The following is a 16,475-nucleotide window of genomic DNA, read 5'->3' on the forward strand; positions in this document are numbered from 1 at the left end:
AATCATTTTGGGAAAATGTTCAACCATTATACTGCTCTCCAATGGCCTTATATGCACTTGGGACATACTGAATTTTACACTTTCTACGTGGGAAACAGGTTGGGTTAGGAATAACTTTTGTAATTAATTGTTTTCTGCTACCCTGGAAACTAGGACTTGGACCAGTGGGTTAAAATTACAGGAAAGGAGATTCCACCTGAACATTAAGAACTTTCTGACCATTAGAGCCATTCAGCAGTGGAACTCTGCCTTGGAGTGTGGTGGCAGCTCCTTCCTTGGAGGCTTTTAAACAGAGGCTGGATGGCCATCTGTCAGGGGTGCTATGATTGTGCTTTTCCTGCATGGCAGGGAGTTGTGTTCTCTTCCCACTCTGATTCATTGACGCCCCAAAGCATTCCTTACACTAGCTGTTTTGGGATGGATACTATGATGACTATTGTGATGGAAGACTGCAATTTTACAGGTATCTAGAATTCAATATAACTTATTTCTTAACGAAATGTGTGAGCTCTGCACATTGCAGTGGCAAACTACAGCCTTCTGGGTCTTTCTGGACTACTTCTACCAGCATTCCTCACAATTGGCTATGCTGGCCAGGACTGCTATAATCCAATGAGATCTGGAGGACCAGCATTTCATCCACTTTTGCTCTAATCCATAGTGAGGTATACACTGACTTATGTGACATACAAGAAAAATGAATGAACTGTATTGAACAGGAGTTTCTTGTCCGTGTAATTCTAATTCCTCCCAGAGTTAGAGGAAATAAATTCCCTTCAGTACTGTTCTGGAGTTGTACTGCTGTCCCAATATCACAGTTTGAATCTGGTTGAAGAGAACAGATTATGCAGACAGACACTTTTATTTTCACTTTTATTTTTAAGACCATGGGATTTTTTTTGCAGAGTTATATACATCTTGCAACATACCAGCTGTAGTATATACATCTTCCTGTTTCTTTTGAAAGAAGCAAACCATTCTTGTTTCATCCCAGTTGTCAGTACAGCTTTGAAGCTCACAAAACTGGGCATTTGGGGATAGCGACTGCTTTGATTATTTCGGCTTTTCCCCTGCTGGGGGTGAATGGCCCCTTCTAACACTTTGTCAAAACCATACCACAAATAATCTTCTAGGGTTCGGAACCAAACATTGCTGGAGGCCAACTCCAAAGGTTACATTTAGGTGGAAAATGGACCAAGTTCCTGGAAAGCTCCCCCTGATCCCTCTTAAACTTGAGAAAGCAAATAATTACAGTGGTAGAGAGATAAATTTATCTCCATTAGACATACAACTGCTGCTCTCTTCTTCCTCATTTTTGGAGCAGGGGTTGGGGGAAATAGGGAAAGAGAAAAATAAAGTGCAACCAGAGACCTCACCACCGTGAGAAATAAAAGACTCCTAAGAAAAGACTGGGCCCTCCTCTTTGACTTGCATATGGTTTCCACTGTGTCAGGTTCATTCCAAACTGAAAGAAGGGTCAGGCTGAGGGCCAGTCTTAGAAGGACAGAAGCAAAACATTGGCATGTGAGAGAAAACATGTCATTGAGGAAAAACTTCATCTGGGCAGATAAATAGAACTTCTGTCAGCAAGTCTCTTTAGAGAGCCACCGATGGGCTTAGGACTTCAGTGGCGCTTGCTCTGTCAGATGGCGCACATCCTCCAGGAACTGCTTGGGGGTCAAGACATGAGAGGAACCTATGAAGAAGGAAAGAAGAAACAGTGGCATGAGGCACCATGGAATATTAAGTTCTCCAGGTGTTTTAGACTACAGCACTCACAATCCCCCGAGCTGTGTGTGTCTGATGGTACTTGGGATTACGAGCATTTGGAGCCCCCTGAAATATTACTGGACTCAGATTAAGTGTAATAGTTTCCCCCTTGAGGAACATCTCAAGCACGTCTGGTAAGGACGAGAGAGGGGGGCCTCCTCCATGATCGCTCCCTGCCTCTGGAACTCCCTTCCAAAAGAAATAAACACAGCCCCACCCTCCTCTTTTTCAAAAAGCTACTAAAAACACAACTTTGCACTTGGGAGGAGGAGGAGGAATAGTAATGCCATTGAAAAACAGGCTGTCCTGTCTGTACTTCGTGGCAACTATGGTACACTTAAGAACAACTAACAGCCACATTTGCTTTATTTAGTTATTTATTTAAAACATTTATATTTTGCCTGAAGGGGACTCAGGGCAGAGCACAACATTCAAACAGCAAACATTCAATGCCGGGACATAAATAGATTATATACATACATAAACATTTAAACATTAAAATCATTTAAATTAAATGTTTACCCAATTTTTAATTGTGCTGACTATGTTAGATATTTTATTGTTGACTATGCTTTTAAACCTACTTGTTTAGTGATTAGTTGTTCTATGTTTTAATTTGATATTTAATTTCATATGATTAGTACAATGCTGTTATCATTCCGTATTATGTTTATTGTTGTAATGTTTTGGTATATGCCAGACACTGGATATTTGCCACTGAATGTGTAAACCGCCCTGAGTTCCCTTAGGAGAGATAGGGTGGTCTAAAAACAATGTTTATTATCACTGTTATTATCTCCTGAATCACTGACTGGCACAGGTGATTTTTACTTCTCAAGCTGAGCTTTGACTTACAACAGCACACTTACCGATCAGCACTTCCCACTTCCCATCAGTGGCCTCTGTGACTTCATAGGCACAGCGCATCTCTGACATGGTAACTCCACCCAGCACATACAGGATGAGGCGGGGGCCAGTTCGGTACTCCGTTGCTGTCTTGGTCTTGTGCCAATGACCAAAGCGGGCACTGCTGGAGGAAAGGACATGGGATCATCAGCTACAAGGAGACTGCTAAGGGCAAGCATTCTAGAAAAGGGACAGGACTGGCTCCTGCAGAGTCTCCCGCCTTGGAAAAAGCAACAGTTGCTCAAGGCTGGGGTTAGGCAGGTAGGGTGAGGGCGGAAGGACACTTCTCCAGGGACAGCTGGAGAATAAAATACTAATAAAATAATAATAATAAAAGCAGGGAAATACAAAACATGCACACTAAATTAACCTGGAAAAAAGAGAGCCTTCATACTTTTAGGTTTCAGCTCAACTGCACTACGGTCTTCTGTCATATCTGGGCATTGTAAAGGCACATACAATAACATTTTGACATGATGGAGCCCATTTTGCAACTGTCCTCCAATCCTGGTGGGCAAACTCATATGTAGGGATTTTATCTATCTCTCTGGGTCTTCCATGCTCCTCCAAAAAACCTATCTGGGAACCATCATTCCTCCTTTCCTCAGGGCCCTGAGCAGTCAGCTCTGATGTATATTCTGCAAAGGTGTATAAAAAGAAGCAAATCTTGGTTTCATGTTGCCTGTACATTTGAAAATACTGCTGTTATATAGACCCCTCTATTCTGAACATATCTGATCCTCACCACAAAGTAACACATTGAGGCAAACAACAGGAAGCCCTGGACTGCATATGGGTGTGTGTTTGGGGAGGGAGGGGGCTGCGGAACAGAGAATGGTGAGGAAATTGGGGGACTATTATCTCCTTTACTCACCTCACAGCAGCTTGTGAGGAAGGACCCGGAGCTGGGCAAGACACATAGGGCCACATTTTCTTGTCTAGCTTGTCCTCAATGGCATCCTGTGGGAACATGGGCAACAAGAGAAGCCTTACCATCTGCCTTTCTTCTTGCTCTGCTAGAAATAAACAAGATGCTTGCTTCCTTTCAAAGTCATAGAATCATAGAATCATAGAATCAAAGAGTTGGAAGAGACCTCATGGGCCATCCAGTCCAACCCCCTGCCAAGAAGCAGGAATAAAAAATCACACACAGGCTAAAGAATAGGAGATGAAGAATTCTGCAATGCTGGAGGAAGCACAACTGTGGATTCCACTGAGTTATTCCCACAGTATGAAATTTTTTATTTACTCTTTATTTACTACATTTATATCCCACCCTTCTCATCCCAAAAGGGGGACTCAGAGCAGCCTTTTAAAAAGGCAGCAATTTAATGCCATGCACACACACACACACACACACACACACACACATATATATACAGTAAAAATAGACATATACATTAGTGGGCCTAAAAGCACATGGAGGAAGATAACTTAAAAGACATGCAGAGCTCTCCTCAGAGGGATAATTTTGTGCAGCTATTCCATTTTTTCTTTCCTTTTGCAGAACTTTGTCGTAAGAAAAATGATGGACCAAGCCTCAGGAAAACATAAGAATATTACAACTGGATGACAATGTTGTCTGGGGATCTTAGCAGGAACTTAGCAGGATACACCCACAGTAAATTTATTCTCTATTTCCAGACACGGGGACTTATTAAATGCATTTCCTTTGCCAAAAATCTCTCCTCTGGGATAGATGTGTAAGTGGCATCCCTCTGCCTCCAGCATTCCTCCAAAACCCACTGCTGTATAAGTAGTAGCTCCGTGGCACGCAGTCTGGCTAAGCAACAGGGATAGCCTACATGACAACAAAATAATGCTTCCTGATAAGGACTGTCGGATTAAGCCATGGTCGACTTTTCACAGTGGGAGCTTAAAATGTTTTGTGCAGCCCATCTCACAAAGCTGCATGGAGTCAGTTGGGAATGGGATAGATGGCTGAATGGCTCTCCTGATTGGATTAACTGCGAAATAGAAGCTGGGGATTTGTCCCGAAATCCTCAAGAGGGCAGTCCCAAGTTAAACAGTGGGCAACAGCACCCAAGCCAGCACAAACATCCTTCCCCTTCCTAATCTTACCCCCCCCCCCCAAAAAAAAACCCCAACTGTACCACAATGCAGTGGCCACAGCATAAATTCAACAAGATAATACATTAGGAAGAACTTCCTGACTGTGAGAACTATTCAGCAGTGGAACTCTCTGCCCCAGAGTGTGGTGGAGGCTCCTTCTTCGGAAGCTTTTAAACAGAGACTGGATGGCCATCTGTCAAGGGTGTATTGAATGTGATTTTCCTGCTTCTTGGACTGGATGGCCCACAAGGTCTTCCAGCTCTATGATTTTATGATTCTAATACCTTAAAGCACCAGATGTAAAAGCCTCCCACCCATTGAGAAAAAAAGGTACAAGATTCAATGAAATTTCAGGCCAGCATTCAGAGGGCTAAGAAAGAAGATAATGGTATCTAGCATTATGCAAATTCTCTGAAGGGGAAGGTCCATAGCTCAGTGCTTGAGCTCATGTTCCCATGCAGAAGGCTGTAGGATCAAAGCCTGGCATCTCTGGGCACAGCTAGAGAAGAATTCTGACTGAAATTACAGGAATGCACTACTAGTAAATGTAGTCAATGGTCTAGAGTTGTCAATGGTCTGACCTAGAATTATCGCAGCCCCTGGTGACGCAATGGGCTAAAGCTTTGTGCCGGCAGGAGTACTGACCAAAAGGTCGGTGGTCTGAATATGGGGAGCAGGGTGAGCTCCCATTTGTCAGTTCCAGCTTCTCATGCAGGGACATGAGAGAAGCCTCGCACAGAATGGTAAAATATTCTTGCAGATGGCCAATTCTCTCACACCAGAAGCGGCTTGCAGTTTCTCAAGTTGCTACTAATGAAAAAATAAAAACAAAACCCTAGAATGATAAGAATGGGAAGAGATCACAGGGCCATCCAGTCCAACCCTTTGCCATGCAGGAAAAGCAAATCAAAGCACTCTGACAGATGGCCATCCAGCCTCTGCATAAAAGCCTCCAAAAAAGGAGCCTCCACCACACGCCGAGGCACTGCTGAACAGCGTTTACTGTTGAACAGATCTTATACATGGCAGCTTCTTACACTCTGTTAGAGGTGATCACATATCATCAAAGAGTACGGATGATTTCAACATTTCTGTGCACTTTAATGGATCAGGGATATCCAGCTCAGTGTATCTGAACACTATAAAAGACATAAGCAGAATGCTCTGGTGCACCAATCAGTCCACTGCCATTTTAAAGGGACAGTATGGGATGCCACCCACACAACTGGTGGATTGTTCCTGTCTCTTTTTCAGGCTGCACTCTACACATTTGGATGCATGCTAGAGAATCCAACCAAGATCAAGAAATCACTTCCAATGGTGAAAGACATCAATGCCCAGTTGTTTCTGTCAATTCCCAATCTCACTGTGGACAGCACTCTTTTTTGCACTAAGCCACTTAAAGCATAACCCCCCCCCCCCCCAGATCCCCTTCCCCTGAACCTTTTTCTGTATACCTCCATTACATCCTTAAGAATGGGGATCCATCGGGAGAGCTGGTAGGTGGGCTCCAGCCGCACTTTCCTTACAGGCTTCATGTGTCCACCAGCATCCTGCACATTAACAAAAGGAGGAGGTATGAGAGAGACAAGACTATAATCCTGGATGGATGTTGTGTTGTGGGAAGGGGAAGAGAAAGGTTAAAGGTTCGGGAATATCAAAAGTTTGCAATGAGATAGAGTGGCTTACCCAACTGGCTCCAGATGTTCTGACCAGAGATAGAGCAAGAAGCAGGCAGAAAAGAAAAGAGCAAAAAATATGTGAGAGAAAAGAATCCAGAGAGAGACAGAGGAAGAGAGATCCACACCCCACCAAACTGGGTAAATGGGTAGTTTGATGCATCCCTGGCACAAGCTACTTGCACAGCAGGTGGGGCAAGGCATGAGCAGGAAAGCATACCTCTGGCATGATGGTGGCACCCAGACAGTTCATGTTGTAAAGGATGTCTTTCTCCGGCTGAACGTTGGCATGTTGGATGAGCTTGGTTAGGTTCTCTTCATTGATGCCTATATGGGGAGGAGAACACAGATGAAAACGCCACTCATTAACTACGTTATATGTGGTGTCAAGTCTGTGAACCACCCACCCTAAATAGCTGTCCATGTCAAGCCATCCAGCTATACAAGACATCACAGAATTTGCTTAAAAAGAAGGAAAGACAGTCTCACAGGAATCGTAAGAAAAACAGACTAGTCTAATGAGTTCAAGACAAGCAAGACTTGTTTTTTTTTAATTCAAGAGGGAGATTTGAACCAGGTTGTAACTTTGGGGAAAAGCAGGGAGATGAAGGGAAGTTTGGGGATCAGGGGTTGAGAAGACAGTGGGAGGAATCCTTTCCTTCTTGGAGTGGACTCTCTCTATAGCCCCCAAGGCTGGTGAAGGTACAAGGAAGGATGTACCATTCTGGAGGAAGATGCAAAGCAGGATAATGCGAATCTTATCTAACGCCGTCACGCTGGCATCCAGGACAATTGGCACAATCGTCTTCATTGCATTTTTAACTTTCTCCCCTTCAACATCTGAACCTGTAGCTAGGTCCTGGACAGTGGGGGAAAAAGAACCAGAAATGTTGTTTTGTTTGGTTGTCCTCACTGGCACATTTTCCAAGAAAAACAAATAGAAGAATCACCCACTACAGAGGGTCTCTTAACCCTTTTTAGCCCATGGACCCCTCTGCCACTCAGGTGAAAATCACAGACCCCTTCTTATAATGTAGCGGCAGATAGACACCCCTATATTTCAGTCATAGGTCGGAGAAAATAAAGATAATTAGTTGATTTTTTAAAATTCAAGTTTACAGACCCACTTAAATCTTTTTATATAACCTCCAAGTATAGCTAAGCCTAGCCCCTGGTGGCACAGGTTAAAGCACTGAGCTACTGAACTTACTGACCAAAAGGTCAGTGGTTCAAATCCCGGGAGTGGGGTGAGCTCCCACTGTTAGCCCCAGCTTCTGCCAACTGAGCAGTTTGAAAACATATAAATGTGAGTAGATCTATAGGTGCCGCTTCTGTGGGAAGGTAACGGTGCTCTGTGCAGTCATGCCAAACACATGACCTTGGAGGCGTATACGGACAACACTGGCTCTTTGGCTTAGAAATGGAGATGAGCACCACCTCCCAGAATCGGACATGACTAGACTTAATGTCAGGAAACCTTTACTTTTATAGCTAGAACTCACAGTCATTCCACTTTTCCCATTTCCCCGTGTACTTTCTGTGTGCTCACCTGCTCCACGTTGCACAGCCTCTCCACTGTGCCCTTGAAGCTATTCATACAGTCCTCTGCCAGGTGTAGATGCGTAGAATACTGCAAGATGAAGATATTTACACCTCAATCTGTGTTCTCATTGCCACAAAAGGGGCAAGAAGCCAATTCAGGAACAGGAGAGTTCACTGAAGGCTCAGAGGTGTGGTTCAGGAGATATTTTGCAATAATGAATTAAAATTCGCTATTAGTTCAAATTGTGCAAATTGAGCACATTTGCCCCTGTGATTATTTTGGAGCACTCTCTTTTTCCAGGGCAGTAATTCCAACCCCTGAAAACATGGATTTCTGGGAAAAAAAGTCTTTTCTAGTGAAATTATGGCTCCCCCAAGGCCTACATGGAGAATGTGTAGGTATCCGTTTTTTAAACACATGAACAGCAACACAGGTGCCAGTCCTGATTCCTTGCACCCTTTACCTTGTGAAGTTCCTTCTGGTACTGGGGCATTTTCTTCAGGATCTGAGACAGGTCCTTAATGTTGGCCTAGGAAGGGAATGGAGAGTTCACTATGTAGAAGAACTTCATTCAGAAGGTAAAGTCATAAAGAACGGGAGCATCAGAAGTTGTAACTCTTATCTTAAACTCTATGCCTGCCTGCTCCTCTTTCTAGCATTAGCTCTTCTTTCTAACTCGCCACTCCCAATCTGGTTCACTCGGATAGGTTCCACCAGTATCTCTGCTGTGACTACACAGAGATGTTGCTCTAGAAAGGTCCAAAAGAGGCCAAGATAATATCACTCTTTAAGTTGAGCAAGTCTGGTAGCATGGGACACTGACTGGGACCCCTATCTAAGCCTGAACTCTCAAGAGGGACAATGGATCACGAAAGGATGAGTGTCTATCAAATAGGCTGAAAACTCTCACCTTGTCAGTGGTAAGTCTCTTGCTCTCACAGAAGGTACGCAGCAGCTCTGTCACTTTCCTGTGGAAGGAATTCACATTCAGACTCTCCAGGCAAAAAACTATAGATCGATGTGGCAAGCAAAGCTAATTTGAGAAATGAGAGTAAAGCTACCAAAATGCCTCACCCATACACTTCAGAATGAGTCAGATACAATGGTGGGAGAAGTGTACTTATGTGTATGCATCTACAGACAAGGATAGGCTCTCACTTGGAAACGTCAGCAATGTGCATGTGGCGGAGTTGCAGCCACAGGTCATCATCCTCATCCAAGAGTACCACTTTTTCTCTTGAGTCACTGATGCCTGTGGATTCATACCTGCAAGAGACCAGGGAAGAAGCTTTGTTAGACAGACAGGCCTGACATCTCTGTAGGGAGGCAACTCCCCCCCCCCACCTTTCTTTCTTGGTGCCCTCATACATGCATGTACACACATGTGGCCCTCACCGATAAGTGTCATTCTCAATGTTGAGCAGGTCATAGGCCATGGCTTGGAAAGTGAGCTCATGCAGAAGTGGGGACACAAGGTCATAGCTCCGGTCGACAATCAGAAGCTGTGAGCGAGATTTGTCAGGGCCCTGACAGCAGCAAAAGAAGGAAGGCAAGGAAAAGGGAAACATTAGTTAGTTCCTTGGTTTTGTGAATTCTGTGCCTTGACTGCATTGCCACTTCCCCATTCAAAACAATAATTAGGCATCATGTGAGTGCAATCTACAGCATGCTGTCTGAAAACTAAAGAAATCCTTTGGAAAATCATATTGAGATTGAAATCCTTGACACATTGTTCTCACGGTAAATCTCACAGACTTCTTGAGACTGATCTTCTTTATTGACAGGAAAAGAGATGCTCTGTAAACAATTCAACACTGGCACTATTGTAGGTGAAAAACAATGTGTAGGAAGGGCAGCATTTCTTGCACTTTGCTTCTCCTGCCCATCCCTAAGCTACTAGACGCATGCACCCTCTTAGTATCTCATGGTTGGAGGCAGGGCCAGCAATGTAATTATTCAAATGCACAAAATCCTTTCTCAATTGACGGCACACAATCCTATTAACTGAGATGACTCAGTAACTCAAAAATGTAAGGCCATGCAAACTGCAGAGGAAAAAACACACTTTGTGGTGGGACACAGACCAGTGAACAATTTCTGTGATGCCTTGGGTGCTTTAGAAGATCGGCTAAGCAGAAGGCTTAGATGAAACCAAGGAGAAGTATCTCAACATCTCAAACTTATGCTGTTTTGATGATGGTAATAAATACAACAGGAAGTGAAGGGGTCTGGCACAGGAAAGCACAAACAGCTGTTCCATCTGAAAAGTAGTGATGTGGCACGTAACACATGTTTCTTGCAGGCAACAAGGGCATAACAATGTTATCCGGCCCAGTGTATCTGTCCGAACGGATCTCCCTCTACGTCCCACCTCGTAACCTAAGATCTTCTGGGGAGGTCCTGCTCTCGACCCCGCCTCTATCACAAGTGAGATTGGCGGGGACGAGGAGCAGGACCTTCTCAGTGGTGGCCCCCCGCCTGTGGAATTCACTCCCCGGGGAGATTAGATCGGCAACCTCCCTTCTTTCATTTAGGAAAAAGTTGAAAATCTGGATGTGGGACCAGGCATTTGGACATTCTGGCAGCTAAAGAAAGACCTGATGACGAGCTGGAATTTGACGAGACGGAATGGATTTACGGAACTCCGAACGCTGAACTCAGATTAGCTTACTACTGTGTTAGCCTACTACTGTGTTTATTGTATTGTTTTGTATTGATGATTTTAATTTTTAATTTGTAACTGTTTAATTGCTTTTATATATGTATGTATATGTGACAAAGGCATCGAATGGTGCCTTCCTCTGTAAGCCGCCCTGAGTCCCCCCTTGGGGGTGAGAAGGGCGGGGTAAAAGTGACGGAAATAAATAAATAAATAAATAAATAAATTTCTCAAAAAAGAAAGTAATTTTGTTAATTGTTATTTAAAAGATGGTTTTCTTGCCACTCCTAAAAAGCTGGGGGTCTATTTTGGAGGATTTCAAAAATTATTTTTGCATTTTAAAAAAAGTATTTGTAATTAATTGCTAATTCACCATTCTTCAAGTAATTAAAGTGTTAACACCAATGATTTAACAATAATACCAAAGATAACTTTTTAAAAAGTAATGCTCTAGCTCTATGAGCATAAAAACAGTAGCTGGGAAGTGGAGGAAACGACTGCTCCTAACATCACAGCGAACAAAGCTTTGAAATCACAGCATTAAGCCTCATTTTCCAGCAATTTCAAAGCTGGTTAGAATGAGAACAACAATAATGCACCTCCTCAGTCATACAAGATTACAGTGCAATGTATCCTTCAGCCAACAGGTGGCAATGCCAACATGCAAAAACACATGCGCTGTCCTATGAAAATAGGAGACTTTTTCATTTTTTGAGTGACTCGAGGAGGTACGTTGCAGACGCAAAATAATTCTGAGCAACATGGATGGAAAGTTGTCCTCAGTCTGTTGTCTGCCAGATGTTTTGATTTATAACTCCCAGTAGCCTCAGATACCACGTCTGATGCTTGGGAATAGGATGTAGTTAAAAGCAGGTGACGAGTTGGGAAAATACAGTGTATTTGTTGATGGAACATGTAACAGTTCTGGTTGGTATTCAGAGGGACATGTCACCATCCAGATAAAATGGAATAAGGCAGTTATCAAAGGTCATTTTTGGAAAGGACTTTAAAAAAGCCTTTTGAAAAGCTCTTCTTGAGCTGAGACAACAGATGTGATCAAGCCTCTTACCCAATTCCTACCATGTACATTTTACCATTTATCTGGAAGGCAGTCATTTCTGCTCTGACCCAACTTGGCCAATACACAGAGATGCTTTTTGACTTTGTGAACTTGAAGAAGGTTCCCTTCACATTCTTCTTCTGCATTCTGAAGGAGTTTCCCCATATCTCTCATACAGCCATCACATTCATGCTTAGCTTGTGAAACATCTGCAGAAGGGGGTTTCTGAGACAGCAGCATCAGAGCTGCCTTGCCAAGTGCAGTATTCTCCCAATGGTCCAATGTACCAGACCTGGCAAATCTCTGGGGTTGCTCACCTCTCCCATAGTGGGGTTGTCGGCTTTGAAAGCATTCAGTTTTGCTAACACAGCATGAGCCAGCAGGACGCAGTCTTCAGAGCCACTGTGACAAAGAAACATAAAACCATTCAGCAGCACCATTTCTGAATTTTGCATATTGGGTTCAACGGGAGACTGGCCAAGGCAAGTATCTACTTTCTCATTCAGAAATAAGCACCCATCCAACAGTGGACCCCTGATGGCAAACCTCCATCCTACCTAAGTGACCACATTAATTCCTATATTAGAATAAGTGTAACAGGTCACTTCTTGAACCCATAGTGATATAGTAATATCTTTTAACTATCTCAAAATACAGTAAAGTCTTGTTTATCCAACATAAACAGGCTGGCAGAACATTGGATAAGCAAAAATGTTGGATAATAAGGAGGGAATAAGGAAAAGCCTATTAAATGTCAAATTACGTTATGATTTTACAAATTAAGCCCCAAAACGTCATGTTTTACAACAGCAAAAGCAGTTCAATACACAGCAATGTTATGTAGTAATTACTGTATTTACAAATTTAGCACCAAAACAGACAAGGGTTCTTTCTGTCTCTCCTCCTGGACTTTAGTCTGGGCGGGAGGCAGACTTCGTTGGATAATACAGAATGTTGGATGAGCAAAGGATGGATAAGTGAGACTCTAACTGTATAGCCCTTCAGTATATGGGTTGTTTTGCTGTGATTCACCCTAAAACATATTACAAGCCCCCCCTTTTCCACCGTTGTGTATAGCAGGAGCATTGTACGCACTTCCTGTAGCGAATTGAGGGGTACTCCTTCAAGGTGTCACACAAGGTAGCAATCTGCTCCGCCATCCGCTCTAAGTGTTTGTTCTTATCTTCCCTGCAGTATGGACTGAAGAGATGATGGAAACTTTGGGGGTGATCCAGGGTATACACCTAGAAAATGGGGGTGAACAAGAATAATGGTATGTTGATGGTATAGGAGGAACACAAGTTGAATTCACATAACACTTTGCTCTTTGATTGCAAGGTGTCAAGAAATCACAAAGGGGCCTGTTGCTTAAATAACCAATACAATCACACACCAATGGCACTCTTCTAAAGAAGGTTTTCTTCAAGCAACTGACTCTATAGCAACCACCTCTCCATTGGATGTCAGCCAGGGCACACCTGACAGAGTGGCCTTGCCAACCAGAAAATAGCCTCCTCCTCATTTTGGATGTTACATCATTTACTCTGGGGAAGACTTTATTTATTTCTTTACTTCATTTGTATACCAGTTTTGTCACCCGGGGGGGGGGGGGGGGGGTTCCCAACATATTCACAACAAAATTTTATGACTCACAAAAATATGAAAACTTAATATAAAAACAACAATAACATTAAACTATCAATGACATCATAAGAAGCTAAAGCAACACTTCAAAGGCATATATGGCTGTCATTTTTTTGAATCACAGAAGCTGATAATTTGCCTGTTGTATACTGTGGCTAATCCTACAACTGAGGAAACATTTGCTGAGTATCACAGCGGCAGGTTCTTTGGGGCTAACAATCATTACCTGTATGGAAACTATCTTGCACAAGGCAGATTAACCTACCTACATTACCAAGTGTTAAGAACACTGTATTAAAGCCTAAGAAGGTTAAAGACCATTTTAGTGGAGGCCTCAAATCAGCATGTTTTAGTGCTTGTTCAATTACTATTTCTGTGTTCATTTGGGGGTGAAATGAGGAAGACTATTAGCACCCACTTTCCCTTTTTGAGATGGCTAGAGGTTTATTAGGGGCTCCCAGAGTCACACGACTAGACATAATGTCAGGGGAAATCTTTACCTTTACCTTGGAGGTTTATCTATTTTCCTCTGATAACAAGGATTCTGTGCTGTTTAGAGGAGTACAGGGCCCCTTGGCAACATTATCTCTTGTGATGGCTAGATCCCTGCATTTCTGCCATTATATATATAAACAGTTTGACAGAATAACTCAAAGCAAAACCTTCTTGTTAATCCGCAGAATGGCTGAATTTCTCAGAGAATGCAAAGATACTTTGCTACCGTTCTGAAATTGCCTGGTAGCCAAACTAATATTCTTATAGTGAGAGTGTGAATTTAGTCGCATATATAAATGCTGTCTTTTGATTTTAAATTATTATAGGTAATCTGTCTTCTGATTTTAAAATAATTCATTAATCTCAAAGGTTTATAGTTATACAAAAAATATCTACCATAAAAGAACATTATGCTGTAACAACATCTGTTGTGGAAGATACATCTCCCACTACACACAAGCCAACAAGTCACCTTCGGGATGAGAAGGGCGGGATATAAATGTAGTAAACAAACAAACAAAGAGAATTCCTGCAACCATCTACAAAATGTGCACGGGCCTTCTTCTGAAACTATACAGAGAGCTAGAACAGAAAGATTCTGTGGTTCCCCCACCCCCACCCACAATAACTCTGCCGTGGTGGACAGCTGTTCTGCATGTGTGTAGGAATGGTGATACCCTCCCCATGCACATTTGTGCTATGATGGCCAGACACCTACAGACTGTGTTACCTTCTCCTCACCTGTGATTCATATGGAAGAAAAGCAACATTGATTTCCTTGAGAGTTTTGATAGCTTTGGTGATTTTGGACTTGCTGAGCTCATTAAAAAGATTTTCAGGACAGGCTGGAAGTCAAGGAGAGAACATGAATTACTTCATTTCCTCCTCCCAACACAGGACACACACCTCTTGTTCAACCACCCAATTAGGCAATGTTTATTACAGTTCATTCTGACAACTACAAGAAGGAAAACAAAGGGAAATCAGTTTTACATGCTGTCCCAGAACTGAAAGTCATACTGAGTGCTCATGGTTAGATTTTTCTTTTACGTTTCCCCTGTCTGCTTTAATCTCCAAGCAACCCCATAAAGCTCAAAAAGTTGATGCTGAGAAAGTCTGAGTAATGAAGCTGGCTGCTTTTTAAGCAGAAACCACAACAGAAGGCCCGAGAATGGACTTTGGTGTCTTTTAAGATTTACTTGCATCTCAGGGTCAACCTCTTTATATATTGCAATCAACGATGTGCTTTTATCCATAGCCAAATACCTGTAGGCAGGATTGATAGCAAGATGAGCTTTCAGTTGGATAAGCATCTACCTCCATAACAGAGAGCACCCAGAGTACTCACTTTGTCTCAGTGGGACTAAAGAGTGAATCTACATGCCATGACTGCCTTCTCTTACTTTATGCTCTGTTTACACAGGAGCCATCCATGAACTTACTGTCAGTGAAGAAGACATGGGCAGCCTTGTATGCAAAAGTTGGGGTGCTTTTGAAGTCGTTTATCAGAGCATGCACAGACTGTAAAGTGAAAACACATTGTTAACAGCAGCTATCTACATATATAACTCTCTGCCACTAGATAGTTATCACTATCTCAGTAGCAACCATTGTTATGATTTGTTAGGAAAAGCCAGTCTGTCACTAGAGGTTTGAAGCGGAATTAACAAATTCTTACCACACTACATGTTAATTGGTTTGCCTTAAAGTCAAAATGTTTGTGTTATTAACAACAACTTGGCAAACGTTCATGTTAATAATGTAATTGTTTCTGTCAGTCATTTCTGCTTTTAATTTCCTCTGCTTCAATTCCACCCTCAGCAAGAAATGCACCTGAAATTATGGAAGGTATTTTACATCTATATAAATAAAAATGTAATGTTTGTTTGTGGGGACCTCATAACTCCAAAACCACTGGACGAATTGACACGAAATTTGGACACAATACACCTATCAAGCCAACGAGTGGTCATCACTCATAAAACGCACTTGCATGCACACACACACAACATAGAGAAAGGGACTTAAGAACCCAAAAATGCTATAACATGATACAGCACATGCACGAAAATGACTCCCCTGGCCTTGCTCCCCTCCTGCACGAAGGAAAACAAACCAAACAGTCGCCCCACCTCTCTCAAGAAGCCCCTCTTTTTCCAGGAGGCAAAGGAGGCCATCTGTTGGAAGGTCTTTGATGTTGTCTTGCTTTACGGCAAAAGGAGGTTGGACTGGATGGCCTTTAGGGCTCCTTTCCAACAGGATGGCCATCTGTTGGGAGGATTTAGACAGTGTCTTCCTTTACGGCCAAAGGAGGTTAGATTGGATAGCCTTTGGGCCTCTCTTCCAACTGGATGGCCATCTCTCAGGAGGGCTTTGGAGCTGCAAGGGCTGTTTGGGTAGAGGCGTTGAAGCTGCGGGCCCACTTCTGTTGTGAAAGAGGCCTCGCCAGCACTCAAAATGGCGGAGTCAATGGTTGAAGTTGTGGGGAAGCTGCAGTTGAGGCTCTCGGGTGACGTGGAGCCCAAGAAGGTAAAGAGGACACTGATGCGGAGGAGAGGGAGGGAGACCATGAAGGGAGGATGGGGATGGAGGGGGATCACCAGGACAGTGGCCCTTTGATGCCGTGCAGGGAAGGATGGGTGCAGG

General features: G+C 43.0%; 1 protein-coding gene across 3 annotated transcripts in view; it reads right to left on the reverse strand.

Annotated features, from left to right (window-relative positions):
- Positions 1 to 854: 854 nt before the first annotated feature.
- Positions 855 to 16,475, reverse strand: part of STXBP2 (syntaxin binding protein 2) — a 35,236-nt gene continuing 19,615 nt past the window's right edge. Inside the window, exons 5-19 of one of the 3 annotated variants that reach the window (XM_060764403.2) lie at positions 15,272 to 15,350; positions 14,571 to 14,674; positions 12,786 to 12,934; positions 12,008 to 12,092; positions 9,367 to 9,497; positions 9,130 to 9,237; positions 8,882 to 8,939; positions 8,435 to 8,500; positions 7,978 to 8,058; positions 7,149 to 7,287; positions 6,649 to 6,755; positions 6,207 to 6,302; positions 3,551 to 3,636; positions 2,640 to 2,797; positions 855 to 1,696 (exon numbers count right to left, since the gene is read on the reverse strand). In XM_060764403.2, coding sequence (XP_060620386.1) covers positions 1,617 to 1,696; positions 2,640 to 2,797; positions 3,551 to 3,636; positions 6,207 to 6,302; positions 6,649 to 6,755; positions 7,149 to 7,287; positions 7,978 to 8,058; positions 8,435 to 8,500; positions 8,882 to 8,939; positions 9,130 to 9,237; positions 9,367 to 9,497; positions 12,008 to 12,092; positions 12,786 to 12,934; positions 14,571 to 14,674; positions 15,272 to 15,350 — 1,527 coding nt within the window. In that variant the 3' untranslated portion in view covers positions 855 to 1,616. Of the gene's footprint in view, positions 1,697 to 2,639; positions 2,801 to 3,550; positions 3,637 to 6,206; positions 6,303 to 6,438; positions 6,458 to 6,648; positions 6,756 to 7,148; positions 7,288 to 7,977; positions 8,059 to 8,434; positions 8,501 to 8,881; positions 8,940 to 9,129; positions 9,238 to 9,366; positions 9,498 to 12,007; positions 12,093 to 12,785; positions 12,935 to 14,570; positions 14,675 to 15,271; positions 15,351 to 16,475 lie in introns of those variants that run through there. The other 2 variants (XM_060764402.2, XR_010909230.1) reach the window with 2 other exon arrangements.

This window comes from Anolis sagrei, chromosome 2 (genome assembly GCF_037176765.1).
Source record: "Anolis sagrei isolate rAnoSag1 chromosome 2, rAnoSag1.mat, whole genome shotgun sequence".
Classification (NCBI taxonomy): Eukaryota; Metazoa; Chordata; class Lepidosauria; order Squamata; family Dactyloidae; genus Anolis; species Anolis sagrei.